At 54.0% G+C, this 27356-nt stretch overlaps 8 protein-coding genes across 8 annotated transcripts; 4 read left to right on the forward strand and 4 right to left on the reverse strand.

The window, feature by feature from the left end:
* Positions 1-304: 304 nt before the first annotated feature.
* GCG54_00002532 (Cell wall alpha-1 3-glucan synthase mok13) lies at positions 305-7466 on the forward strand (the record flags this gene model as incomplete). The annotated part of the gene is made up of 4 exons (XM_045402622.1): positions 305-724; positions 777-892; positions 944-6115; positions 6164-7466. The coding sequence occupies 4 exons, from the start codon at positions 305-307 to the stop codon at positions 7464-7466; spliced, it is 7011 nt and encodes a 2336-aa protein (XP_045269240.1).
* Positions 5934-6131, reverse strand: GCG54_00002533 (uncharacterized protein; the record flags this gene model as incomplete). Its single annotated transcript, XM_045402623.1, has 1 exon — positions 5934-6131. A coding segment is annotated over one exon (198 nt), but the record flags the coding sequence as incomplete, so codon positions are not given.
* Positions 7467-8527: 1061 nt separating the features above from the next.
* On the reverse strand, positions 8528-10530 carry GCG54_00002534 (uncharacterized protein; the record flags this gene model as incomplete). Its single annotated transcript, XM_045402624.1, has 2 exons — positions 8528-9114; positions 9312-10530. 2 exons carry the CDS (start codon positions 10528-10530, stop codon positions 8528-8530), a joined length of 1806 nt encoding a protein of 601 aa, XP_045269242.1.
* A 1360-nt stretch (positions 10531-11890) lies between these two features.
* GCG54_00002535 (uncharacterized protein) lies at positions 11891-12650 on the forward strand (the record flags this gene model as incomplete). Its single annotated transcript, XM_045402625.1, has 2 exons — positions 11891-11989; positions 12027-12650. Coding segments are annotated over 2 exons (723 nt in total), but the record flags the coding sequence as incomplete, so codon positions are not given.
* A 723-nt stretch (positions 12651-13373) lies between these two features.
* GCG54_00002536 (uncharacterized protein) lies at positions 13374-14391 on the forward strand (the record flags this gene model as incomplete). The annotated part of the gene is made up of 2 exons (XM_045402626.1): positions 13374-14287; positions 14361-14391. The coding sequence occupies 2 exons, from the start codon at positions 13374-13376 to the stop codon at positions 14389-14391; spliced, it is 945 nt and encodes a 314-aa protein (XP_045269244.1).
* Positions 14392-18205: 3814 nt separating this feature from the next.
* GCG54_00002537 (78 kDa glucose-regulated protein-like) lies at positions 18206-20509 on the reverse strand (the record flags this gene model as incomplete). Its single annotated transcript, XM_045402627.1, has 5 exons — positions 18206-18391; positions 18448-19936; positions 19992-20103; positions 20183-20255; positions 20369-20509. 5 exons carry the CDS (start codon positions 20507-20509, stop codon positions 18206-18208), a joined length of 2001 nt encoding a protein of 666 aa, XP_045269245.1.
* Positions 20510-22223: 1714 nt separating this feature from the next.
* Positions 22224-24807, reverse strand: GCG54_00002538 (HBS1-like protein; the record flags this gene model as incomplete). The annotated part of the gene is made up of 4 exons (XM_045402628.1): positions 22224-23428; positions 23478-23678; positions 23729-24439; positions 24507-24807. The coding sequence occupies 4 exons, from the start codon at positions 24805-24807 to the stop codon at positions 22224-22226; spliced, it is 2418 nt and encodes an 805-aa protein (XP_045269246.1).
* Positions 24808-25411: 604 nt separating this feature from the next.
* Positions 25412-27280, forward strand: GCG54_00002539 (T-complex protein 1 subunit epsilon; the record flags this gene model as incomplete). The annotated part of the gene is made up of 5 exons (XM_045402629.1): positions 25412-25421; positions 25475-25492; positions 25548-25596; positions 25654-26770; positions 26819-27280. 5 exons carry the CDS (start codon positions 25412-25414, stop codon positions 27278-27280), a joined length of 1656 nt encoding a protein of 551 aa, XP_045269247.1.
* Between the last annotated feature and the right edge of the window lie 76 nt (positions 27281-27356).

A 27356-nucleotide genomic window follows, 5' to 3' on the forward strand; every position in this document is an offset into this window, starting at 1 on the left:
CCGCACTTCAGCCTGGGGCATTGGGCTGACCTGGGTTCCCTTGAGATTACCCCCTTTTTTTTCTCCCATCTGTTCCAACGTGGTGTTGACGGCCGAGTTTTCTTCCCATCCGTCCCAGTGCCACGGCCTAGTCTCGTGTCTAACTCGTCATTCGTTCTGCTGCTTGCTGGTCTGCTCTGCGGCCTTTCACACTCCCTCCCTCCCAAACATCACCACATTCCTTCCTTTCTTCAATTCGTCACTCATTCCTGTCTATTTTTTTGTACGCCTTGACTCACTCGCCCAGCGGCGAGTTCGAGTAACAATGTCTAATTCATTAAAGGTTTGGGCACTTACACTCCTTACTGCATCAACAACACTCGTTTCCGGACTCAAGTACACCGCCAGCGAAGTCGATTACAACCTCAACACCAACAGAGAAGCAACAAATCCACACCAATACTCGGGAAAGAGGGACAACCACACCTTCCAAGAATCACCAACAAATTGGCGTTTCCCATTCTATACGTTATTCATCGATCGTTTCGTCAATGGCGACCCCGACAACGACAATGCCAACGGCACGCTATTCGAACATGATATCATGAGCAACCAGCTCCGTCATGGAGGAGACGTGGAGGGTCTGATCGACACGTTGGACTACATTCAGGGCATTGGAGTGAAGGGTATCTACATTGCTGGCTCCCCATTCATCAACGACCCATGGAAGGCGGATTCATACTCGGTATGATACACGCGACACAGCGACCGAACGCGGCAGCTAATCGTTACTTTAGCCTCTCGATCTCACCCTTTTGGACAAGCACTTCGGTAACATCACGGCATGGCAGAGAGCCATCGACGAGATCCATGCGAGGGGGATGTATGTGGTCATGGACCAGACAATGGCGACGTGAGTGAACCCCCGCTCGTAGCGGCATTGTCGTTACTTACATTGATACAGCATGGGCGATCTCATTGGTTTTGAGGGTTATCTCAACGCGTCCACCCCCTTCCTGACCGAGGAACACAAGGTTCTCTGGAAGTCTTCCCGCAGGTACCTCGATTTCGACATTGGCAACACATACAACGAATCTTGTGATTACCCTGCTTTCTGGTTCGAGGATGGTAGCCTCGTTGCCTCTAACGTCACCGCTCAACTCAAGGGTTGCTACGACAGTGATTTCGACCAGTATGGTGACATTGAGGCTTTCGGTGTTTTCCCGGATTGGCAGCGTCAATTGGCAAAGTTCGCCTCCGTGCAGGACCGTCTTCGTGAGTGGGTCCCGTCGGTGCGTGAGCGTCTCGAGCTCTACTCTTGCATGACCATTCAGACGCTGGATATCGACGGTTTCCGTATCGACAAGGCTGTCCAGGTGACCGTCGACGCTCAGGCTGAATGGAGTACCGCTATGCGGAAGTGCGCCAAGGACGTCGGCAAGGATAACTTCATGGTTGTTGGTGAAATCACCAGTGGTAACACTCTGGGTTCCATCTACCTTGGTCGTGGCCGAACTCCCGAGATGGCTTCGTCGTTGGACCTTGCCACTGCCGCCAACATGAAGTCTAACGACTCCGCTAATTCCGGCGTCTTCATTCGTGAGCACGGTAAGAGCGCGCTCGATGGTGGTGCTTTCCACTACTCCATCTACCGTTTCATGACTCGATTTCTTGGTATGAGTGGTCATCTCGAGGCTGGTTACGATCTTCCCACCGACTGGGTTCAGACTTGGAACCAAATGGTTCTGACAAACGATTTCTACAACGCAAACACTGGAGAGTTCGACCCTCGCCACCTGTACGGAGTTACGAACCAGGACGTTTTCCGTTGGCCTGCGATTGAGCTGGGTACTGAGCGCATGCTTCTCGCATACTTCATCACCACTCTGCTTCTTCCCGGTGCTCCTCTCGTTTACTACGGCGAGGAGCAGGCTTTCTATGTCCTGGATAACACTGCAAACAACTACGTTTTCGGTCGACAGGCGTTCTCTGCTGCTCAAGCTTGGAAGTACCATGGTTGCTATGCTGGCGACAACTCTGTCTACGTCAATTGGCCCATCACGAAGGGTCGCAAGGGATGTGAGGACGATACCGTTGCCTACGACCACCGCGATCCCTCCCACCCCATGCGCAACTGGATGAAGCGCCTCTTCTCTTTCCGTGATGAGTACCCCGTCCTGGAGGGTGGTTGGCTCGTTGAGCAGTTGGCGAACCAGACCCAGTACATTCTGCATAACGGCAGTGGCTCCGCCACCGAGACTGGTATCTGGAGTGTAGCCCGCGACTACCTCAGCAGTGCGCAGTCTGGCAAGACCAGTGACCCCGTTTGGCTGGTCTACCACAACAGCCCCAACGAGACTACCTACACTTTCGACTGCAACTCCGACGACGCCTTCATTGCTCCCTTCGACGCCAGCAGCAAGGTTCGCAACTTGTTCGGCAGCGATGATGCCATCACCCTCGAGAGCTCGTCCAAGACGAACACTTTTACAGGCACTACCAAGAAGGCTGGTTGCTTGAGCTCCATTACGATGACTCCTTTCGAATTCCGCGCCTATGTTCCCTCCGCCAAGTGGAAGGAAATTGCGCCTGTGGTTACTGGATTCGAGCCTGGCCACGACTACCCGATCGACTCCACCAATGCCAATGGCGTGGTTCCCATTGCTATCAAGTTTTCCACCGAGGTGACCTGCAGCGACATTACCAATGCTATTAGCGCCTACGTCAACGTTGACGGCAACACCAAGACCAACGTCACCTTCGATACTCCTGTCTGCGGTGCGATGGACCCCATTGAGAAGGAGTCCTGGACTGGCGCCATTCCCTCCGTTTACAAGTGGTCTGCCAACCTCCAGAACGTCCCTGACGGCATCATCAAGATCACTCTCGACCACCCGGCTGGCACCAAGGGAACCAATGCCACTGACCACTTCCTTGTCCGCTTCGGCAAGCCCTACAACCCCATCGTCTTCCCCTCTACTGCGAACTATTCTCGTTCTCTGATGAAGGAGAGCAACGGCGTCTACACGATCAACCACTCGGCCGCCGGTGCTAACAAGTGGCGTTACAGCACCAACTGGGGCTCCAGCTGGAGCAACTGGCAAGTTTACACTGGTGCCAACTCCCGCATGGTTGACCAGGCTTGGGAGGGAACCGACCTTCAGAAGTGGGAGGGCAAGCACTTGATTGTCCAATACTGGAGTCAGCCTCTGGGATCGTCTTCCTTCTCCCAGCACTCCGACAGCAGCGACATCCCGTACGCTCGCCGATGGCCTCACATCTTCCTCCACGGACCGTTCAACAAGTGGGGATACGACGCCGGTCTTCCCAACCTTATGGACCAAGTTGCGGACAACGAGTGGTCGCTTCACTTCATGTACGAGTGGCCTGCCCAGGTTCAGCTCAACCTCTGGGGTATCAACCCCGACAACCAGCCTGATGTCTCGTTCATCTACGGCGACCCCAACGGTGATGGAGTTCTTGATCGTCTCCCCCCCAGTTCCTTGTCTGACAACGTGGTCAATTTGACCAGTCCTCCCCCCATGCCTTATCTGTCTTACAAGCTTGTTCTGAACGACGCCAACTGGAATATTTCTACTGAGCCCCAGGGCAACATGTGGATCCAGATTATGTTCTTCTTCCTCCTGGGTCTTATGCCCATCGTCCTGGCCGCTCTTGCCGGATGGATCTACATGAAGGGATTCTACCAAGTCAAGATCAACAAGTCAGGCTTCTCCAAGAAGGGTTGGTTACCACTCAAGCTCGGGAATGAGTCCAGCATTAACTTCGGAGAAAAAGGCAAATCTCTCGAGATGTCCCAGATTCCCCCATCTCCCCTCGTCACGCCAGCTGCCGGTGCGGCCACCGGCGGTGTCCCCCGCAGAAAGGTCCTCATCGCCACCATGGAGTACAACATCGACGACTGGAAGATCAGCATTAAGATCGGTGGTCTTGGTGTCATGGCCAAGCTCATGAGTCAAGCCCTGACCCACGTCGACCTGATCTGGGTTGTCCCCGTCGTTGGCGACGTCGAATACCCCTTGGAGAACGAGGCCGAGCCGATGTTTGTCGAAGTCATGGGCGAATCCTACGAGGTTAAGGTCTACTACCACGTCCACAAGAACATCACCTACGTCATCCTCGATGCTCCTATCTTCCGCCAACAGACCAAGGCCGACCCGTACATTGCCCGCATGGACGATCTCGAGAGTGCTATTCTGTACTGCGCCTGGAACAGCTGTATCGCCGAGTCTATCCGCCGCTTCAACGTCGACATCTACCACATCAACGATTACCACGGTGCCGCCGCTCCCCTTTACCTCCTTCCTGAGACCGTTCCCGTCTGTCTGTCTCTGCACAACGCCGAGTTCCAGGGTATGTGGCCCATGAGAACCGAGGAGGAACAGAAGGAAGTGTACAGCGTCTTCAACCTGCCCCCGAAGGTCGTCAAGGACTACGTCCAGTACGGCTCCGCTTTCAACTTGCTGCACGCTGCTGCCAGTTACCTCCGTATCCACCAGCGCGGTTTCGGTGCCGTTGGTGTCTCCAAGAAGTATGGTGATCGTTCCCTGGCTCGTTACCCCATTTTCTGGTCTTTGAAGAACATTGGTCAACTGCCTAACCCCGATCCTTCCGACACTGGCGAGTGGAACCCCGAGGAGGACATCTCCAACCACCAGGACGACATCAAGATCGACGAGACTTTCGAGGCCAACCGCGCTACTCTTCGCAGACAAGCCCAGGAATGGGCTGGTCTTGAGGTCAACCCCAATGCTGATCTGTTCGTCTTCGTCGGTCGTTGGTCGCTGCAAAAGGGTGTCGACTTGATCGCCGATATCTTCCCCACCGTTCTCGAGAAGTACCCTTCCACCCAACTTATCTGCATTGGTCCCGTCATCGATCTCTACGGAAAGTTCGCAGCTCTCAAGCTCGCTAAGCTTATGGAGAAGTACCCCAAGCGTGTTTTCAGCAAGCCCGAGTTCACTCAGCTGCCCCCCTACATCTTCTCTGGTGCCGAATTCGCCCTCATTCCCTCTCGTGACGAGCCCTTTGGTCTCGTTGCCGTCGAGTTCGGTCGTAAGGGAGCTCTGGGTGTCGGTGCTCGTGTCGGTGGTCTTGGTCAAATGCCCGGTTTCTGGTTCACGGTCGAGTCCATGACTCCTGCCCATATGCTTCAGCAGTTCAAGCAGGCTATCGAATCCGCTCTGAAGTGCAAGCCGAGAAAGAGAGCTCTCATGCGTGCCTGGAGTGCTAAGCAGCGTTTCCCCGTCGCCCAATGGATCAGACAACTAGATACCCTCTACAACGACTCTATCAAGGTTCACAAGAAGGAGGCTGCTAAGCAGAAGAAGTCTGGTGGCATTCGCAACCTGACCGACTCTTCTCTCCGCTCCAGTGTTGCTGTCAGCGAGTATGGTGCCGAGTTGACTCCTACCGGTTCCAGAGCCACGTCTCCTCTCCCCCCGCCTACTCGTGTCGCCAGCCCTCGCATCTCCGAATCTCCTGGTCTGCCTGTTCCCAACCTCCCTTGGCACAGCATCCCGTCTTCTCGTCGCAGCTCTTTCTCGAGCTCTATCGGAGGTGGTCGCGAGAGTATGATGAGTGTGGACAGCTTTGCCATCCGCGCTCAGAACGATGCTACTTCTCCCGTCACTCCTGGCTTTGGCGACTTGGCTCTCCCTCAACCCAGCTTCTACAAGCAGCAGCGCAACAGCTCTCAGCTGTCCTTGCCTGATGTCGTTGGTGACCGCCACGATCTCAAGTTGATGAACGTTGACCAGAACTTCACGGACAAGAACGGAGAATTCTACGACGAGTTCGAGCAAATGCTTAACAGTCTTACCGCCAAGAACTCTATCAACGACCTTTGCATTGAGAACTACCTCCAAAAGAGTGAGAAGAAGTGGTTTGCCAGATACCGTGATGCCAAGCTTGGCCGCAGAGACCACAGCCGCTCAAGAAGCCCCAATCCCAGCCGCCCCGGCTCCAGCGCTGGTCTCGGTGCCAAGATGGACGGCGAGCGTGGCCGCAGCCGCACCCCCAGTGGTCTCACGGGCGCTACTCGCTACGACGACAGCCCCGTTGACGATGAGTTCCTGTTGGGTGACAACTACAACGCACCCACTGGTCTCAAGAAGTAAGTGCTCAACACCTTTGTTTGCGAGCTCAACACTAACAACCGCAGGATCCTGTCTATCCGCATCGGCGATTGGCCCGTTTACGCTTTCTTCCTCTCTTTCGCCCAAGTCATCTCCATCAACTCGTACCAAATCGTCCTCCTTACTGGTGACACCAACCAGACGCCCCTCAAGCTGTACATTGTTGCAGCCACCTATCTCGTCACGTCCTTCTTGTGGTGGTTCCTGGTCCGTATGACCAAGTCCGTTTACGCCCTCTCCCTTCCCTGGTTCTTCTTCGGCCTGGCCTTCCTCCTGTTGGGTGTCTCGCCACTACTGTCCCCTTGGCAAGCCAGCGCTGCTATGCAAGACGCCGCCACCGCTCTCTATGCTGCTGGCGCTAGCGCTGGTGCTCTGTCCTTCGCTCTCAACTTCGGTGACGAAGGTGGAGCTCCCACGAAGCAATGGATCATGCGTGCCCTCGCGGTTGCGGGTGTTGCCCAGGTCTACTCCCTGATGCTCTGGTACTGGGGATCCCTGACGCACACCCCGGAGACCTCTCCCATGGCCTACCTTGACGGCACGACCATCCCCAAGTCTGTCATCATCTGCGTTCCCGTTGCTTGCATCCTCTGGGCAATCGGTGTCATTCTGTTCTTGGGTCTTCCCGACTACTACCGCCAGGCTCCCGACGTCATCCCCGGTTTCTACATCTCCCTCATCCGCCGCAAGCTCGTCCCGGTCTTCTTCATCATGATCATTATCCAGAACTACTGGCTGTCGGCTCCCTACGGACGTAACTGGGGTTTCCTCTTTGCCTCTCAGTTCATCCCTGGCTGGGGAGTTGTGCTCCTTGCCTTGGGCTTTTTCGTCGTCCTTTGGGGCATCATCCTCTACGTCTTCTCTTACTTCTCCGAGAGTCACACGTGGCTTCTGCCTATTTTCGCCATCGGTCTCTGCGCTCCTCGCTGGGCGCAGATGCTTTGGGGAACCAGCAGCATGGGCATGTACCTCCCCTGGGCTGGTGGCCCTGTCGGCTCCGCCATTCTCTCGCGTTGCCTGTGGCTCTGGCTCGGTCTCTTGGACAACATCCAGGGTGTCGGCCTAGGTATGATGCTTCTCGCGACACTTACCCGCCAGCACGTGTTGGCTGTCCTCATCGGTGCTCAAATCGTGGGCAGTGCCTTCACGATGCTGGCGCGCGCGACGAGTCCCAACGCCCTGTCGCCCAACACGACCTTCCCCGACTTCTCCCAGGGCCTCATGCCTGGTATTGCGAGTTGGTGGTTCTGGATCTGCTTGGGATTCCAAATGGTCATCCCAATCCTCTTCTTCAAGTTCTTCAGAAAGGAGCAGGTCTCGAAGCCTTAAACGGGAGCATGATGCGATTGATTTTGCGAAAAAGTCACAAATACCCCGGGGCGTCGCCGCCCCAATTTGTCATGTTGGGTTCAGGGCCGGTTCTCTCACTTACCTATACACATTTTCACGGAGCCTGTTTGTTTTTTTGGATTGTATAATGATGTTATAACCTTCTTTGTTATATACACACAGAAAAAGCGTTCGTTAATGGCCCACGGACTGCGAAGCATATTCTTTTTTACCCCCGCCACGGGGAGGAGCAAAAAAAGGGAGAGATACGACATCGGGGAGAGGAGGACGAGAGACGGGATGGCCGTCCTCGTGTATGGTGTTTTGTTCGTTCCGCTTATCTACATCAAACATACATGTACCCCAACCACTTGGGGGCAAAGGAGGAGGCGGCAAGGCTATGGAGGGCGCGCGCGCGAAATATCTTGACGGCGGCAACAAACACGTTCACGGATAACCTTTAGATTAGACTTATGCTATGTGTTTATTCCTTTTTTGAAAAAATCAAATCATGATTAATAACGTCTGGTGCCTTCGTCTGACTGTGAAGCTGCTTCGGTATGGGAGGATGTACAGAGTATCTTAGTAAGTCTTGGTTGGTGCTTCTTTATGAATATGAACCTAGGCTAACCCACATCCAGCTTCCATCTCTTCAGCCGGACAAGTGCCCGACGCGGCAGCGTGCTTCAGATGCGCAGCAGGTTCCTTGTGAGCCTGCTGGCCCCTAGTACGGGTTCGCGAGGTGGTTTTAGGGCGAAGAGGCCGGCACAGAAGGGAGCAAGGGAGCAAGGGAGTTCTCCGAGGCGTTGGGAGATAGACTGTATAGGTATGTGTTTCATTCATTCAGGTGATCAGACTGAGATGGATAACACTCTATCTGATACACAGGAAGCACGGCGGAAGTTGCGAGGGCACGAGGTGAGACATGCTTTCTACGTGGTAAGGACTGGTTGCGGTTACTCTGCGGGAGAGTTCCATGTCATACGGAAGATTAAGTCAAACCAGCTCCACTCCAAAGACTCGACACGTGCAAAACAGAAACAGCCGCCCTTCTCAACCACTTAGAACTCGACCCAGCCAGACTTGTAATAGTAAGGGAACTCCTCCGCGTCCTCCACCTCCCCGACGGCGTCGGCGGCGCAGATGGCGCCCTTCCACGGCCTCGTTGTTCCCCCGGGCGGCTGCCTCCTGGCCATTTGCAAGGCCATGTCCGACTGGGCGTCCCAGAACTGGCACTCGGAGGGGTGGCGGATGACGACGTACGGCAGGCCGGTGACCTCTTTGAAGTAGTCCATGTCGCTGAGGAGGGTCATCCAGAGGTCGCGGTGGTAGACGGGGCTGCCGGACCAGGTGCGCCAGCCGTTGAAGGTCCAGCCGTCGACCAGCGGGGAGTCGAACTCGTCGTCGCCGAAGAGGTGGCGGACGAAGGCGGAGGAGTGTGTTTGCAGGATCAAGTGGGTTGTCTGCTCGGCCGGGCGGGGGAGTGAGGAAGAAGAGGAGGAGGGGGGTTGGCAGAAGGGGGCGGCGGCGCGGAGGGCGGTGATGAGGGCGAAGAGGGAGGCGCGGTAGGCGTTTTGGGAGTCCCGTGGGGACTGGGGCGGCGGGAATGTGAGGCGGAGGTTGTGCGGGTTGAAGGGGCCGAAGTAGACTGCCACCGTGAGGGGTCCGTTTTTGGGGACGTGGACTGCGGTTGAGACGACGAGGGTCGAGGTGATGGGCCTTCTGAGGTTGGGGAAGTGTCTGATGTGTGTGAAGTTGTTGGGGCCGGTGATTCAGGGTTCGTGCAACGCTGCGTGCTTGCGGATGTCGGTTTGGATGCCTGGGAACCGGGCCTTGGGATCCTACCGAGTGTGAAGTGGGAAGGGAGGGGGTTCTGCGGAGGAGGGCGGCGGACGTTGTCTGTTGTTTGGTTGTTGTTGCTCTGGTCAGTCTGGTGGTTGGCTGCGTTTGCGAGTTGAGCAGTTTGCGTGCTCGGCTGAGTCGGAGGGTTGCTTGGTTCCTCGTCAACCCTGTACCATTCCACATCGTCTATGGCTTCGCGGACTCGGCGGAGCATTCTCTCTTTGGTCCTGGGGTCGCTGTAGGGCAGCTGGGCCATTCGTTCCGCTTCAACCAGACGGCGTCGTGCCTCCCTTTCGTTGTGACGGCATTCGCCTTCATACCATCTGCGCCGCATCTCGAGAAACTCCGTTTCCCCAGGTTTGCGGAGCAATCTCCGTCTGCTCTCTGGGTCGTTGTGCGGTATCGATCTGAAGCGTTCTTTTTCGAGCAGACGACGTCGGTCCTCCTCTTCTTCCAGACGCTCCTTGTCTGCCAGGGCTCTACGTCGTTGCTCGCGCAGCTGCGATGCTGGCTGCGGTTCTGCCTCTTCTGCGAGCATGCGACGTTGTTGGCGGCGGCGAAGGCTTGCCGGGTCCATGCCGGTGGCGATGTCGTGTTGCCGCAGCGCCTCGGTGAAGAGCTGGTTGATATCATCAAAATCAGAGTCGTCCATGTCCGAGTCGTCCACTTCTGAGTCGTCCATTTCGGTGTCACTTGAAGTCGAGGGCGATGGCGAAGGCGAGGGCGAATGCTCCCTACGGCGAGAGCTTTCGGCCTGGCGTAGTCGGCGCAACAGCATTTTACGCTCCCGTCTTTTTACTCTCTCCGGTCCCAACTCATCTTCCCACGAGGAGAAGGCGGGCTGGTGCCGCAGTTTGGGATCTTCGAAGATGAGGGCGGCATCCTTCATGCCTTGGACCGCCAGACGCACCTCCTTGGCGGGTTTCTTGACCCGGGCGTGGGGCGGTGGTCTGGGACGTGAGGTCGACCGCGGTTTGATGCCGGTGCGCATGAGGTAGTCATCCTCGTAGTCGGTCGTGAGGGCATCATCGTCGGACTCGGTGGAGAAATCAGACGTGTGGATCGACGGGCAGGACTCTCCGGAGTCCGAGTCCGAGTCGCCTCGAAGCGAGCAGTCAGAATCGCCAAATTCAGCCCGGTAGGCCGCCTGGAAGGAACGGGCAAACTCGATCCTCGTGCGCGGGGCAGGAAAGCTTGTGCATTCTCGTAGTCCTGTATTCATGTTCAAGACCGTTTGGGAGGGTTTCCTGGGGTGTGAGGGCACGTCTTTCTCGCAGGATGAGCTCTCACTTCATCTCATCGACGCGGGGTATGAGAAGCTTCTAGATTATATACGTCTCATCTACGCGATGACGCGAGAATCGTTGATGAGTCCCCCGGACCTGATGCTGCCGGTCTCTTCTCGTCCATTGTCGGCAACGGCGGCGTACGCAAGTTGATAATTGCTTTTTCTTCAATGCGACGATGCATCACACGGAGGGTCTTCCTCCAACCAAAACTCCGCGATCGATCGGATTCCCTGATGAGCGATTTCCTATCTTTGAAGTGATCGATTTCCCTGGAGATAACTGGGGCTTGCTGCATGGATCTCATGCAGGCCATCAAGACGATGCGACGTTGGCGATGTTGATGTTCTCATCCTCGCAGTGTTTGTGAGGAGTTCGTGGAGGTATGAGATAAGGTTGCTTGCTGTTTTGCTAGCGGTCGTTGGCGGAATTTAGGGTGGCTTCTGAGCTGTAGCATGCAAGCGCTCCGCCAAAGCTGGCGCCTACGAAGACAACTGCCGGGGGTTTTGGGGGACCCTAGTCCTGCCTCTCAACCACGCAACGTCACTGCAACCTGTTTCCATCTACGATTTGTAAGGACCAATGTCCGGTCTTCCTTATGTGAGAGAAGCTTCTAGCACCTTTAACGTACTTTTGTTTTGTTTACTTTCAACTGAAAGTATCCTCATTACAGTTTTTGCAGGGTGAGCAGCTGGCAGCGTGTAAGTGGACTGCCTCATGAGACGGAGTCGTCACGATGGCACAAATAATCCTTCATTCTACATATCTCGCCTCCAGATCAACTCAGAATAGTTGATTTGAATTCGTCCTTCGCAAAGATTTTGTTCATTTTCACATGTTGCACATGAGATCTGCTTCAGTGAGCTTATACAATGCAGGGAAGTTGGAAGATTTCACTACATAGGGTTTGACTTTAGAGGTTGCTATGGCAGTAGCAAAAGATCAGATCACAGCTTGGGCCGTGGAAGCTTTCAGTATGAAGTCCTTTGTACTATATATATGCTCCTCATCCGAGACATATACTTACGACTCTTCTACCTCGCCATGTCTTCCGCCTCTCGCGCGCATATTCTCATTTCCAAGTTCACGCCTAAGTAAAGTAGTAAAAGATAGAAATACAGGTGAGTAAAGCTAGACTAAGTCCTGTGTATGTTAACACACATCTATCTATTCTAATTTACGAAGTATGTTACTTCGCAACGACAACAAGTGACAGCGATGAAAGTAGAGCAGCCTTCCTGTCATTGCTGTGCAGCATTGTCACAGGCGGTAGAGACCTATGAATCCACCTTCAGGTTTCCAACCGTCTTTGGTGACTATCTCGCCAACTGTGTCACCAAACTCGAGGTGACCGACAATGACACCAGCTTCATCCACGTAGCCTGCCAAAACCATGTAGATGTAGTTCATATCGACTCCCTCGTTGTCGCAGTCAAAGGTATCCACGCCCCGCGCAACTTCAACCATCGGCGTATACTTTGGTCCGGAGAATCCAAACAACGCTGAGCACTTCCTATCCGACGGCACTTTTACCGGTCCGCGCGCGGAGCTTCACGCTGCGCTGGCAGGACTCAAGATCTCGAGGCGAATTTGCGCCGAGGGAGGGTTCTGCAGCTGCCCGAAGCACGAAGATGGACATGAGTGTGTTGTTAGACACCTCGTAGTGAAGACGAAGTCCGAATACGTCGCCAGAGGTATGGGAGGCGGAGAAAGGGACCGAGAACCTTGGATATGGAGATGGCGCGAGAACGGATGGTTGACGATTAATGAAGAACCGGTCAAGAATAGGGATCTCTGGAAGGCTTTGTGGCGAGAGTTGAAAGGTCTCGGCGTATTGGGATTCAGGGTAGATTGGTGGCTTGTTCCGAATAGCGACAATAACGAGGCTTATTGTGTTGCTGGCGGCGTGCTATCTGCGATAGACCTGAGCCCTGACGAGAAACATACCGAATGGTTGACGGACGAGCTTCAGCGCCATGCGGGTTGTGATCATCCACTTGATATGGATCCGAGGGCAGTGCCGGAGAGTTGCGTACTATTGGAGTCGAAGATGTGAACCAGTGTTCACGTACTAAAGCTAGGAGCATTTCCTTTCAAGTGAACGGAAAGCTATGGAGTTCTGAAGTTTAGCAAATGCAGCTGGATGTTTAAATGAGATTTCTTTTGGCTTCATTTCAAGCAAACCCAGTTGTGTCGTGAAGCATCTTGATGCTCAGAAGGGGTCAGACGTAGCTAGCGACAGGGAAGGGGGAAACAAAGGTCGGGCTGCTTAGATTCGCCATAGATTCGACTGCGGATCCGCGACGCTCCAGAGGCAGCAATTTGAGGACGGAGACGTCTGGTTGGCGTTGACGGCTGGAAGTCGGATCGTTTGCCAACAATGACGCGACAAATAGGCTCGAAGCTTGTTAGTCGCGTCTTCCTGGTTTCGCGTGAGGATATATCAGACGACCGGAAAGGGGCTGGCTCAACGCGTCGCACGGCGTCTGGGATTCTAAGATGGACGACATTGGCGAACGAGACGGTGGTCCTGGTTTATGATTCACCTTGTGATGCCAAATTTGCAATTGGATGGATTTTCGATAAATTTGTCGGCGCTTGGTATGGAACGTTCCTGCTCTGGGTAAGAACAAAGCAACGTGGGGAGGGTGCGCACGTCCGCCATCTTTCAGGAGACACCACCGCTAGCCACAGTACCCGCGCGTGTACCTACTTCACGCCCCAAATCTGCGAAAGTCATCATCATCATCGTTCACAGCCAATCTCACGATCTGAAATCATGTACCATCCGTACAAGCGGCCGCAAGCATCGGATTCCAGACGCAAAAAACCAAGTCGAGGTGTAACAGCCGCGCCAAAACATGGGAACCAGCCCCAATCCGACCAACGGGACAAGGCGTCTGGCCTGAGTCTCAGTCGTTCCCCGGGGTCCTCGAGAGGAGCCTTCTTCCACAACAACGACGGAAAATTGGAGCTTTTCGACGGCCAGACGGGGTTCACTCACATGTGCAGCCCCTCGTCGCAACATTCTGGGCACGAGGATCCCCTTGTCATTGCCATCGACGGCGCCTGCCCTGGGAACGGCACGAACAGGGCAACCAAATCGGGCTATGGAGTCTTCTTCGCACCCGGGAATCCCAGCAACATGGCTGCTCGGATTCCGAACCATCTTCTCGAAGGCGCCAAACACACAAACAACATCGCTGAAATCATGTCCGCTATCTCTGCGCTGCATGGCGCGACGATTGTCGCCAAGGGTGGCATTCAACGGTACACCGATGCCGTGAAGCACGGAGACGTGAGAAAACCCAGCGGAGAGCCCCAGAAATTGAGACACATCGTCGTCAAGTCAGACTCAGAGTACGTCGTCAAGTCCATTGCAGGCGGGAAAAAAGGTGAACCGCCTTATATTGCGAAATGGAAGACGAATGGATTTCGAACGGCGGGTGGCGGGGCTGTAAAAAATGCAGCTCTTTGGCGTTTGCTGACGCAGTACATCGACAAACTCCGCGAGATGGGGGTCATGGTTCAGTTCTGGCACGTTCGGCGAGAGCTGAACAAGGATGCCGATCGGCTTGCGAATGAGGGCCTGGTTTTGGAGGCTTGTGCTGTCAGTTCGACGGTCGAGGAGGAAATAAAGCGGGTTTGGGGGCTTCAGAGTGTCTCGAGAAAGGGACGAAGCCATTCGAATGAGTAAGTAGGAACTGTGTAGGGGTTCGTCTCTGACTATTGCAGTTACATCATGAAGCTGACAGATTCTTGACAGAAACGAGGTCATTGTCCTGGACGATGATTAGGACAGGCACATTGCATTTCAGTTGGACCATAGTCCGTCACCCTGATCATTTCTTTGCGAAATGCTTTAGAATGTCAGATGCTTCTAGGCTCTATGAGAAGTGACCGAAACGCCATGATCCGGAATCCTGCAGAGACTACTTGTGAGTCTGGCGGTGGACTTCTTCAAAAGAACGATGTCGCTTCTTCCGCCCGGTGGTCTATTCATGACGGAGATTGGAGACTGAGCTTCCTTCCCAGCCGAATAGATAGATGGCGTGCGGTAGAGAAAGGTCAGGAAGAGAACAGATGCGACCGACCTTGCGTAATAAGAAGGTAGTCTTGGGCACTTACGGATCACAGGCGGCGACCACGAAGGCGTCGCAGAAAATGGGTGCTTCATATTTACATGGCGTTGTTCTACAGTTGCTGCATCGGATGGACACATTTAAGACACCTGTAGAACCACAGGAATCCAGGAACTTTCTTCAAGCAGCGCCAAAGATGACGCTTCTGAACCTTGCATCGCGTTGCCTTAGCCATGGCAGTCCCAACATCAAATCATGAAATTCAGCAGTCGAGATTCTCTATTCGAGTAAGCTGATAGCCTGCCAACCCCTTTAACTTGTCCAGCATCATCTCTGTGTGTGTATGCACTCCAAGTAATACACAAAAGAAGACGGCAAAACGTCGGCCATTGAGGTGACTGAAACCCGCCATCTGAGCGTCAACACCCTATCTTGAATGCTCAGTTTTGGCGACGCCCACGATTCTGGCCGCCGCTGGCCCGCCGCATTTCTTCTTGTGCTGCCTAGGTGTTTGGAAACCGCTTGACAGCCATATTTGTACTGATTGGAAGAAGCATGACAGAGGAACACATGACCAAGTTAGTTCTGTAACTATATAAGCCACTCCTCCAGCCCAGGGTAACTCATACGAGCCACGAAACCGCAAATTGAACCTTTGCATATTCGGTATAAACCTCTCGCCCATGTGCCTTGCTTCTGGCCATCTTACGCAGCTACCCAGTGAAGGACCCTGCACATGCTTTCACGCTATCGATCTATGCCATCTTGACTTCATTCTTCGTAGAATAAGCCTGTCACGACGACGTTATCCCATGAATGCAGCGATCGTTTCAATTCACCTTGAGCAAAGTTTCGTTGACTCACAGGTCATCCATAGGTCGCCATGTTCGTAACCACATCAAAGAGCTCCATATTGCAGACTAAGACCATAGACATGTCCAGTCTGTACACATAGGTATATGCATGAAGAGGACCGAACCGGCCACGCTCGGTGCAGTCCCCGGATCGGGCCTTCATAAGACTCCCAGCGCCACCGATCATGCTGCGGAAAGGACAGCCACAGAATCGCCTGTTCAGGCTACTTCATCGGCGTACCCTAAGAAACAAGTTCCCGCTGATAAACAAGCACTTTCATCTCAGTAGCATCCATTCATCTTTCGATGCGCTGCCCGTCAGCTCCGTTGGATATCGTTTCTCATCCGCCTTGTATTCGATCTCGACAGAGGTATATCACCCGCTGCGTCCTCGACCCGAGTGTGATTATGAGTCATTCGAACTAATCTTGACACATGCCACCACCAATGGTATGAATCCTCGGTTCAACTAGTTCAACTCCCAGGGCTATTTCTACCGGTCGTCAGGCCCTTGCATTTGGTGAGTTTCAACTCCACCGCTCGCAGTAAGAGATGTTATCACGAGAGACGGTAGGTGCAGCAGAAGGATGGTAGGTGGCAACGCTCTTCTTCCGCATTCATTCAAGTCACCTTCAGTCTACGTCGCATATAATACACGGTGATTACCCATGTGCGAACTCTCTCACCAATTTGCCCTGAGATTTGTTTTGATGGATGGAAGGCGGGATGGCATCTGTGTCTCAGTACCTTAGTCTAGAAGTCGTCGCTGACCACGCCCCTTTCTAGACTGCTACACGCAACATTCCTCCGATGTCATCGAGCACATTACCCCTTCAGTCATCTTTCTCATTGTATCCCACCAGAGATACACGACAAATGGCACTAACTGTGATCGTCGCACAACTTCATACCCTGCCCATGAAGCCTTCTCAGAGGCCCTCAAGTAGAATCTTGTCGAGTCCACAGCGCATTGAAAACCAAAGTACCTAGTTTTCTTCTGGTTTTACAGTTTTAATTGCTAAAGTCTACTTCGGTATCAACACCCGATGACTGGAGTTTGTTAACCGAGGGAGTTAAGATCCGTCAGTCTCCTCTCAAAAGTTATCCGCATATATTACAAATGGGTTCATGCAGCATCTTCTAAACCCGCAATGTGCCTGGCTGTTCGAATGGTCTTACTCACAACTTCCAGCAAACACAAGAGGAAAATCCATATGTTCTGAGTTGTGAACCATGAGCGGACCTCCACCAAGCACCTCTCATCTGTCTGTCCTCCAGTCCTCATCGACGGCCATCGATTCCCGCATAATCAGGTGGCGTATCCTGGCCAGACGTCGGGAAACAAGACTCTAGAGTGCGCTGGACGATAGAATCTTCTGCGAGAGGTAACATCTGGGGCCCAATAGACTGAATATTACATCGGTTTTCTAACGCTCCATGTATGCCACATCATTGGCCTGGCGAGTACCATCCATCCTCATCCAAACCATTTTATACCTAAAGCACCCTCTACGCACGACCTCCACAGCATCCAACAGTTATTTATCAACTACAAAAGACGACACTCTGTCTTTCCTTGAAACAGACAATGAAAGAATACTTGTCATGGCAGTGAACTCTTCTACCACAAGACCTCAACCACCATCGAGTTCTCAAAGCATCTGACCGCACCCCACGCCCCCTTTCGTCGGCCCGTCTGCATAGCCACCATCTCTCATCATCATCCATCACGTATATGTGCCCGTATCATACAAAGCAGACGGGGACGCTCGCGAACGTATACAAACCACCACTGTATCGAGGGCGAAGCATTACTCTGCCTCATTGTCATGGGATAGCACCACTGCTGAGGTACCAAGCTAGTGGAAAAGCACCGAACGCAAGACTGCCATTATTGGTTGGTGGTCCCAGTCAAGTTTCTCAGAGACAGCATATATATATACTACCTTGATGTCGTTACTCCAGCAAAGAAGCAACAGGATCAGCCCGACACACACTGGCTACAACCCTCACGAACTATAAAACCATCCGAATATGTAACGGGAACAGCAACAGTAATTCAAGGTGTTCATCTCAGCTCGAAGGCCTCCTCAGTTCCTCTCCATCATCACTCGTCAAATACCACGTATCTCTCACTTCTCTCCTCTCCCATCCCTGCTTATCACCTCTCTCAAGGTATTCCGTAAGACGTTTCAGGATACTGAACAAACCAAGAGGTCAAGTGGACTCGAATCGGCAACGGGCATCAGGATGGGTTAGGTTCGAGGCATGAGGGCCTCAAAGATGAGAATGAATACGATGCACAGAATGGGAGATGATCCGCAGCAACACTCTCATCAAGGCCGTGTGAGAAGCTAAAAGTTACAGAATCCGGGGTGCTAAACGACAAGCCTGATCAGGGTGAAATGCCAGAGACGACGACTTCAAGTCCGTAACTCGGGCACGGTACTACTGATGAAGCCAGGAACACGTCACAAACACATGGCATCACGTCGGGAACAAAATCCTGTGTTCAATGGGTCTCATTTATGCGGTGTATGTTTTACACAAAGTTGGAGTCATGCTCCATGCTGCCGACGCCAATTAACCTGCCAACACCAGAGACGAAAGTGCACGATGGAATCTTTGGGTAGTCTCTTTTTCATCCCGAACGAATCAACAACAAATCTAAGAAATTAGAGCTCGTCGTGGCTGGGAGGCTCATCCTCGCCGCCAGCGCCACCAGCGCCCTGGTACATCTTGGAGGTGATGGGGTAGGCGACGTTGGACAGCTTCTCCTTCTGCTCCTCCAAGTCCTCGGTGGTAGCAGTGGCGCCGTTCTCGTCGAGCCAGTCAGCGGTCTCCTTGACAGCCTCGAGGATCTGGAAGTAGAGTTAGTGATCTGTAGACATGTCGAAACTGAATTGGGTAAACTTACGGTCTCCTTGTCCTCGTCGTCAATCTTGCCACCAAGACCCTCCTCGTCGTTGACCTGGTTCTTGAGGGAGAAAGCGTAGTTCTCAAGGCCGTTGCGAGCCTCAATGCGCTCGCGGGTAGCCTTGTCCTCCTCAGCGTACTTCTCGGCCTCCTCGACCATGCGGTCAATCTCCTCCTGAGTGAGACGACCCTTGTCGTTGGTAATGGTGATGGACTCCTGCTTGCCAGTGCCCTTGTCGTGGGCAGAGACCTTAAGGATACCGTTGGCATCGAGCTCGAAAGAGACCTCGACTTGAGGGACACCACGGGGGGCGGGGGGGATGCCAGTGAGCTCGAACTTGCCAAGCAAGTTGTTGTCCTTGGTCAGGGAACGCTCACCCTCGTAGACCTGGATCAGGACGACGGGCTGGTTGTCAGCGGCGGTAGAGAAGATCTGGCTCTTGCGGGTAGGAATGGGGGTGTTGCGCTGGATAAGCTTGGTCATGACACCTCCAGTGGTCTCAATACCAAGAGTCAAGGGGTTGACGTCCATGAGAACAATGTCCTCAGTACCCTCCTCACCGGAGAGAACACCACCCTGAACAGCGGCACCGAAAGCGACAGCCTCGTCGGGGTTGATGCCCTTAGAAGCCTTCTTTCCGCCGAAGTACTCCTCAATGAGGGAGACAACCTTGGGAATACGAGTGGAGCCACCGACGAGAACGATATCGTCAACGTCCTCCTTCTTGACCTTGGCGTCCTTCAGCACCTGCTCGACGGGCTTCAGGGTCTTCTTGAAGAGATCCATGTTGAGCTCCTCGAACTTGGCGCGGGTGAGGGTCTCGGAGAAGTCCTTGCCCTCGAAGAAGGCCTCGATCTCAATGCGGGTGGACATCTGAGAAGAGAGCGTGCGCTTGGCCTTCTCGGCCTCACGCTTGAGCTTACCCATGGCCTTGGGGTCCTTGGTGACATCGACGCTGTTCTTCTTGTTGTAGGACTTGGCGAAGAAGTTGATTAGGCGCTGGTCGAAATCCTCACCACCCAAGTGGGTATCACCCGCAGTAGCCAGAACCTCGAAGACACCCTCATCGATAGAGAGCAGGGAGACATCGAAGGTACCACCACCAAGGTCGTAGACAAGAATCTGCCTCTCCTTGCCGGTCTTGTCAAGACCGTAGGCAATAGCGGCGGCGGTGGGCTCGTTGACAATGCGAAGGACGTTAAGACCAGCGATAGTACCGGCATCCTTGGTGGCCTGGCGCTGGTTGTCGTTGAAGTAGGCAGGGACAGTGACGACGGCGTGGGTAACCTTCTTGCCCAGGTAAGACTCGGCGACCTCCTTCATCTTGCCCAGAATCATGGCAGAGATCTCCTCGGGGGTATAGGTCTTGGTGGAACCGCCGACCTCGACTTGAACAACAGGCTTGCCATCCTTCTCGATGACCTTGTAGGGAAAGTGCTTGATATCGGACTGGACAGCCTTCTCGGAGAACTTCTGACCGATCAAACGCCTAAATGTACGGTTAGGATGGGTTGGACGTGGTTGCATGTAGAGAAAAGGCTCACTTGATGTCGAAGATGGTGTTTCTGGGGTTGGCCGCGGCCTGGTTCTTGGCGGCGTCACCGACAAGTCTCTCCTCCTCAGTGAAAGCGACGTAAGACGGGGTGATACGGTTTCCTGTTGCCCCAAAATGTCAGCCAAAATATTCTAAAATCTGCAAAAAATCGAAACCAAGTCCGATTTCGACGAAACTAACCTTGATCGTTGGCCAGAATCTCAACCTTTCCCTTGGCCATGAGGCCAGTCGCAGAATAGGTTGTGCCTAAATCCTACAGACGCATAGATCTATTAGTTATTGTTGCGGTGTTGTGATGTTTTGGTTGGGAAAGGTACATCGTCGTGATGCTGTACCATGTTCGGTGAAAAAGTGGGTCCAACTTACAATACCGATGACAGTGCCGTAGTTCTCAGAATCGGGAGCCTGAGCCTGAACAGACTGGACGAAAGCCAGAGGGGAGAAGAGAAGACACATCCAGGCCAAGAGGCCGAAGCCCAAGGCCATCGAGTTGCGTGTTCTCGACATGGTGGTTGGAGTCGGGGGTTGTGTGAAGCTCCCCAAGTGCGCGAATCGAAGCTTTGCAGCTGGTAGAATTGAAAGAAGAAAAGATGTCTGTAAAAGACGCGCGATGGAAGGTTTCCCGGATTCTACCTTCTAGCGACACACCCAATGGAATTGAGGTGATTTGCAGTGGTTGAATTGGAGAGGGTTGGAAGAGCGGTGGTGGAAGGGAAAGATAGCTGCCTTTATGAACGGCCTCCTCCAAAAAAAAAAGTTGAGGTGTCCAGATTGCACAAAAGGCCAGATTTCCTCTTGCTAGGCGCCACACGTGACAGGGGTACCTTCCTTCCAGAGGCGTGCTTGCGCTGATTCAGCACTGTGTGGTCCCTTGGTGCAGCTGTATCGAGATGCGCTAATGCGGACATTTAGGGACGAGAGTGGGGCTCGGGAGACCACTCTCCGTTGGGTAAGCACAGTGAGAGATGACAGTACGAAGCCTTCCCCTAGCCACGGGAGTCAAAGCAAGCGCCTCACCGCTGCCGCGCTGGCTGCCGTCACTTTACCGGGGTCCCTTCTGCCCCACGAAGGCTGCGATTCTGGAGATTTCGATTGCAGATGGAGTCTGTGTGCCCCCCCTGGACGGCTGGGAACTCTTGAACGTGGCCTTTCCTCTTCATTCTGGCAGGTGCTTGCCAGCTTGCTTCTGTGGCTTTCCACGCCGCCGCAATGTCTCCAAATACGACTGACTCTTTGTCTGAACCTGGATGGCGGGAAAGTGACTCACGATAGTGCGCATTTCCAACAATGGAAGGCCGATGGCAAAGACCCCATTCAATGCGTTGCATCAAATCTAACCTCCCATTCGCCTCCTCCTGACTTTGGTTACATACAAGCAGCTTCCAACCCAGAAACGAACAGAGTGGCCTCAACTTGATTACTACGAATGCCCATTTCGGAACACAGTTCAATGCCTCCAAAGCTTTCCAGAATATTCCCACCACTTACTTGCGGTGGGGGCGGCGCGGCGGCAAGGCGGAAAATGGGAGATGGGCCACTCTATTTTACCCTGCCCCCTGAACTGCCCTTCACTGTAAGGCGCACATGCGAGGACCTTACCTCACTTAAGGTGCCTGAAGCAGTGCCATCCCGTCTTCTGCCTGAGATGAGGGGGGCTAAATGGAGGGGGCAAAAGGCAGGGGTTGAGCTTTGGCTGCTGGCCCATGCTGTCCCGAGAGGGCCACGGGGCGTGGACAACGGTCGAAAGTGAGAGAGGGGTGCGCCGGGATGGAGCACGACGGCGTCATTTCCCTCCAGTCGCTTCTTTGTAGCCTAAAACCTGGGAGCCACTTCAGCATACTGTGAAGTTGACAAGTCGCTTGGGGGAAACGCTGACGAGCAGGCAGACAACGGACACATATCAACATTGGCAAATCACAGCTGACGGTCCATGTCAGCAATCCTTTCACTTGGGACGAGATGGCCCTGGCCCTGGCATCAGACTCCATGGTTCCTGCAAAGTGTTCAAACTGTGTTCTTCTATGGATAGACATGTTCTCATTGGCTGCCCTCAGACAGAAGTTGCAGGCAACTCTATTTTCAGCGCTCAACTCTAATGGAGCCTCAACCAGCACCCGTTTTCGCTCTCGCACGCCATGCATTGCGTCCTTTCCCACACAAATGCCGTAAATACCATACCATTCGCGACCATGACACGTTTCTTCTTTTGATTCTTCACCGTTTACTCGAGCAGCCCTGCGGCAATTGTCTCGCCACCGCTTCTCAAGACCACTCTCTGTCCTGCCTCCAAAGGCACCTTGGACTCTAGCCTGACGACTACCCGCGCAACCTTGGCAGGCTGCACGATCTTGGGGTTCTTCTTGACAGTTGCGCCTGTGACCTTGTCCAGCACGGCTGGAATAGCCTCAATTCGGCCGGCAGCGTGCAGGCGGCCACGGTGAACGTCCACTGGCTGCGGCATCAAGTGGTCGAATGCCAGCACCTTCATTGTCAGGGTGTCGCTTGTGTCGATGGGTGCTGCCTTGGTGCTGATGATGTCGCCCACGCGCACGTGAATTGGGTCGATGCCGTACAGACCGATATTTACGCTCTGGCCAGCCACCGCCCATTCTTGGGGCTCCGAGTCTACCTCGATCGATCGTATTGAGGCCGGTTCGCCGCTGGGCTGCACGATGAGCGACTCCCCGTTCTGTACTGTGCCGGACTCTATCCGACCAGCGACTGTCAGCTGGCTTTGCTGAGACCGGAAAATCTCTGATATCGACATGCGGAATGGCTTCTGGAGCGCTCTCGTCATTGGCTCTGAGTCTTCCAACGCCTCGATCAAAGTTGGCCCCGTGTACCATGACAGCGCTTCGTCTTCTGGCCTTGTCACCAGGTTGTCGCCATTGAGTCCTGAAATAGGCACGAAGGTGACGTTCTTAAGTTGGAAACCGTTGCCCTTCATGAAACCGGTGACCTGTTCTGAAATTTCATCAAATCGGTCTTTTGACCAACCGACCATGTCTAGCTTGTTTACGGCGACAATAACTCTCTGCACGCCCAAACTGCGGAGAAGCAGGGCATGCTCTCGGGTTTGTCCCTTCAGGCCCTTCTCGAAAGCTCCAGTGTTGGCGTCGATGACAAGAATTGCGAAGTCTGCTTGACTGGCTCCAGCAATCATATTGGGAACAAAGTCTCTGTGTCCTGGGGCGTCGAGGATCGTAAAGCGTGTCTTGTCGGTTTCGAACTGATTTGTGGCGATGTCAATGGTGACGCCACGCTCGCGCTCCTCCTCTCTCTGGTCCATCACCCACGCAAGTGCAAATGATGCCTTGCCAATCTTCTCTCCCTGACGACGATACCGGTCGATCAGGTGTTGCTCAACAAACTTGAGCTCCAGCAGTAACCTGCCCATGAGGGTACTCTTTCCTGCATCGACGTGGCCTGTAATCTGTTAGGTGTATTTCAAGAAAGTGAGGAGAGAATTACATACCAACCACGACGAAGCTTGCACTTCGTTTGTTGTCGCTCTTCTCAAACTCTTTCAACACGTCGAGCTTCTTATTCTTGGGTGCTGCTGATTCGTCAAGCTGCAACTGCTTCATCTCACCAGCAGGAGCCTCGTTGGCCTTCGATTTGGCGGCCACTTTCTTGGTTGCGCTCTTGGCGGCAGCGGCGTCGAATTTGTTGCCCGCTAAAAGTTATTAGAGTTAGCGTCTTACTGTGTTGTCGCAAATCGCGAACCTTTCGCCTGGGCAGCGAGCACGATGTCATCAGGGCTTGGCTGAGTGAAAGCACTGGGCACGAAGGACGACGAGGCCGTATACGGCATGCTGTAGGTCTGAGAGGCGTCGGCAGAGTCCTGGCCTGGTCCGAAGAGCGTCTGAGCAAAGGCGGACGGTCTCGTTGATGGCACCACGAAGCAGTCATCCTGGGTCAGTTCATCATTCCCCGCTGGCGTTTCCTGCGCCAGGTCGACGTCCATTCCAGATGGCGCGTCCGAGGATGAGGTTTGAAGTTGGGAGGTGGCCGATGGTTGGGGTGTCGACTCTCCAGATAGCTTCTGCCGTTTGGCCAGGAGGCCCGAGCCACTCTCCTTCGATGACGGCTCAGTGATTGCCAAGGAAGACATGCGCTTCTCGGCGCGGTCGACTTTGTCGTCGTCCTTCTTGACATCCGTCTTCTTCTTACGCGCAGCTGCCAGTGCTTGTAGCTTGGAGAGTTTCGGGCCCTCCCCGCCACCAAGCAGACCGCCCGGAAGGGGTTGAGGGGGAGTCAAGATAGCCTGCCGAGATTGGGGAATGCCCATCCAAGAGATTCCGTGGAAGTAGCTTGCGGCAGTCAAGGAGGCAATCCTGGGAACCGGGTACCCTGCACGCGAACCGGACACAGCATCATCCAAGACCTCGTCGTCCCACGACCATAAACCCATGCCATCTGCCGAACACTCAATGTCTGCTACTGCCGGTGCCTGACAAAAAGCAGAAGGAAAAAATGAACATAGGAAACTAAATCGACTCACCATCTTTGGTCTTCTTGGGCTCCTGCTTTGGGGGCGGATCGATAAACTTCTTCTTGAGGTAAGAGACCGACTTTTCGATGTCATAGAAGTAGTGCCAGAGTGCGTCCTGGATTTGTTGTGTGGTGACTTTGTCGGCGTCAGGGCCTAGGGAGCTGCGCACGAACTGAGTGCCTTCGGCCATGGCCTGACGGTCCTCTGCGCTGAGCTGCTCGCCTTCATTCTCATCTTCGTAGTCGTCTGCATCATACTCATCGAGGACCTCCTCGTAGTCGAGATTGCGGACTGCCTGGTGGCGCGACATGGTGAATGTGTGGTGAGTGACTCTTCTGAGGGTAAATTGAAGAGGAGAGATGGATGCAGAGGGTGGAAGGGAAGATTGAACGGTTTAAAAGCAAGGATGAGTAACCGGCGAAAGAAGTCGTTATTGCATGCCGGGTTGCGCTGACTTTTTCGTGGGAAAAGTTGTGGTTTGGATTGTGACCTGAGCTATCTCCGGAAGATTGGAAATGACGGCACTTGTGCTGGTAATGGAGATGGGATGCGTGGGGCCTGCCATTGTCATGGAGGGGCAACACGTCCATGGCGGGGTACCTCTGGCGCCTGGCACCTGGATGCACTCACCCAACCACTGCAGTAGGGTGTTTGGGCAGGCCCGAGCCAGGCTACGCCGCCGCGCGCCAGGCGGTGAGCTCCCGGATTATCCCAGCGCCGACCACCGAAGCTTCTGGTCGCGGGTCCCCCAGTATGGCAGGCACCACCAATTATTCAGAAATTTTGGTCCACCAGGTCCCGGTCCTTGGAGCTCAACCCCCCTCAACCCACGATACCTCGATTTCCCCGGCGTCACTTCCAGTTGAATCGCACTTCCATCCCGATTTCCCCAGTAACGTGCGACGACCTTCACCATGGCGTTGAGTATGCAACAGTCCGCCCCTGAATTATTGACTCTAGCTAACAAAAGTATCTAGACTTGGATATGGCCAACGGTAAGCCACGCGGCGACTATGAGCTTCGAGTACCATGCTGATATTTGACACAAAGCGGTCGTGACGAAGGACGAACAGGGCCGTCCTTTCATCGTCGTCAGAGAGTACGTCTTGCACCGTACTGTCGTTCCAAGAACGAAGCTATAGCTCACACTCCGCAGTCAGGGAAAGAAGAAGAGACAATATGGCAACGAGGCCGTCAAGAACCACATTCTCGCCGCCCGAACGGTCGCGAACATCGTCAAGACTTCCCTGGGCCCCCGCGGTCTCGACAAGATCCTCATCTCCCCCGACGGAGACATCACAGTGACGAACGACGGCGCTACGATTCTGCAACAGATGGAGATCTCCAACCACGTCGCCAAGCTGCTGGTAGAGCTGTCCAAGTCTCAGGATGACGAGATTGGTGACGGTACTACCGGTGTCGTTGTTCTTGCCGGAGCTCTGTTGGAGCAGGCGGCGGAGCTCATCGACAAGGGCATTCACCCCATCCGTATCGCCGACGGATACGACCAGGCCTGCGACATCGCCGTATCGGAGCTTGACAAGATCTCAGACACCATCGAGTTCACAAAGGAGGATACAGTAAACTTGTTGAAGGTTGCACGGACAAGTTTGGGCAGCAAGATCGTCTCCAAGGCGCACGACCAGTTTTCCAAGATCGCAGTAGACGCCGTCCTGTCCGTTGCCGACCTGGAGCGTAGAGACGTTGACTTCGAGCTGATCAAGGTCGACGGCAAGGTTGGAGGATCTCTGGAGGACTCTATGCTCGTCAAGGGTGTCATTATCGACAAGGACTTTTCCCACCCCCAGATGCCCTCAGAGGTCAAGGATGCCAAGATCGCCATCCTTACCTGCGCCTTCGAGCCCCCCAAGCCCAAGACCAAGCACAAGCTCGACATCACCAGCGTCGAGGAGTTCAAGAAGCTCCAAAACTACGAGAGGGAGAAGTTTATCAAGATGATTCAGCAGATCAAGGATGCCGGCGCCAACCTGGCACTTTGCCAATGGGGTTTCGACGACGAGGCCAACCACCTCCTTCTTCAGAACGATCTCCCTGCCGTGAGGTGGGTTGGTGGCCCCGAAATCGAGCTGGTGGCTATTGCAACGAACGGCCGTATTGTGCCCAGATTCGAGGACCTCAAGCCCGAGAAGCTCGGTACCGCTGGCCGCGTCAGAGAGATGACCTTTGGCACAACAAGAGAGAAGATGCTGGTTATTGAGGAGTGCGCCAACACTCGCGCGGTGACTGTCTTTGTCCGCGGTAGCAACAAGATGGTAAGCTAGATGGTCCTTGACCGAAAACCTTCAACTAACATGTTTCAGATCATCGACGAGGCCAAGCGTTCTCTCCACGACGCCCTCTGCGTCGTGCGCAACCTGGTTAAGGATAACCGCGTTGTCTACGGTGGTGGTGCCGCCGAGATTGCCTGCTCCCTGGCGGTCGAGGATGCCGCCACCAAGACCCCTGGTCTCGAGCAGTACGCCATGCGTGCCTTCGCCGAGGCCCTGGACGCCGTTCCCATGGCCCTGGCCGAGAACAGCGGTCTCAACCCTATCGCCACTCTGGCCGAGGTGAAGAGCCAGCAGGTCAAGGCCAGCCCCGCTGATCGCGGAAAGCTGGGTGTTGACTGCATGAACCGTGGCAGCAACGACATGAAGGACGCCTTCGTTATCGACCCCCTCATCAGCAAGAGACAGCAGCTCATGCTTGCGACGCAATTATGCCGAATGGTATTGAAGGTCAACAACGTCATCATCGCCGGGTCTGGCGAGGAGGACTTTTAAAGATTTAAAGCAAAAATGATGATGAACGGAAAAAAGGTTCTAGACGGGTCAGTGGTGTTTGGGATTATACCAAGCT

Source organism: Colletotrichum gloeosporioides, assembly GCF_011800055.1.
Source record: "Colletotrichum gloeosporioides strain Lc1 chromosome Unknown consensus_13, whole genome shotgun sequence".
NCBI classification, from domain to species: Eukaryota; Fungi; Ascomycota; class Sordariomycetes; order Glomerellales; family Glomerellaceae; genus Colletotrichum; species Colletotrichum gloeosporioides.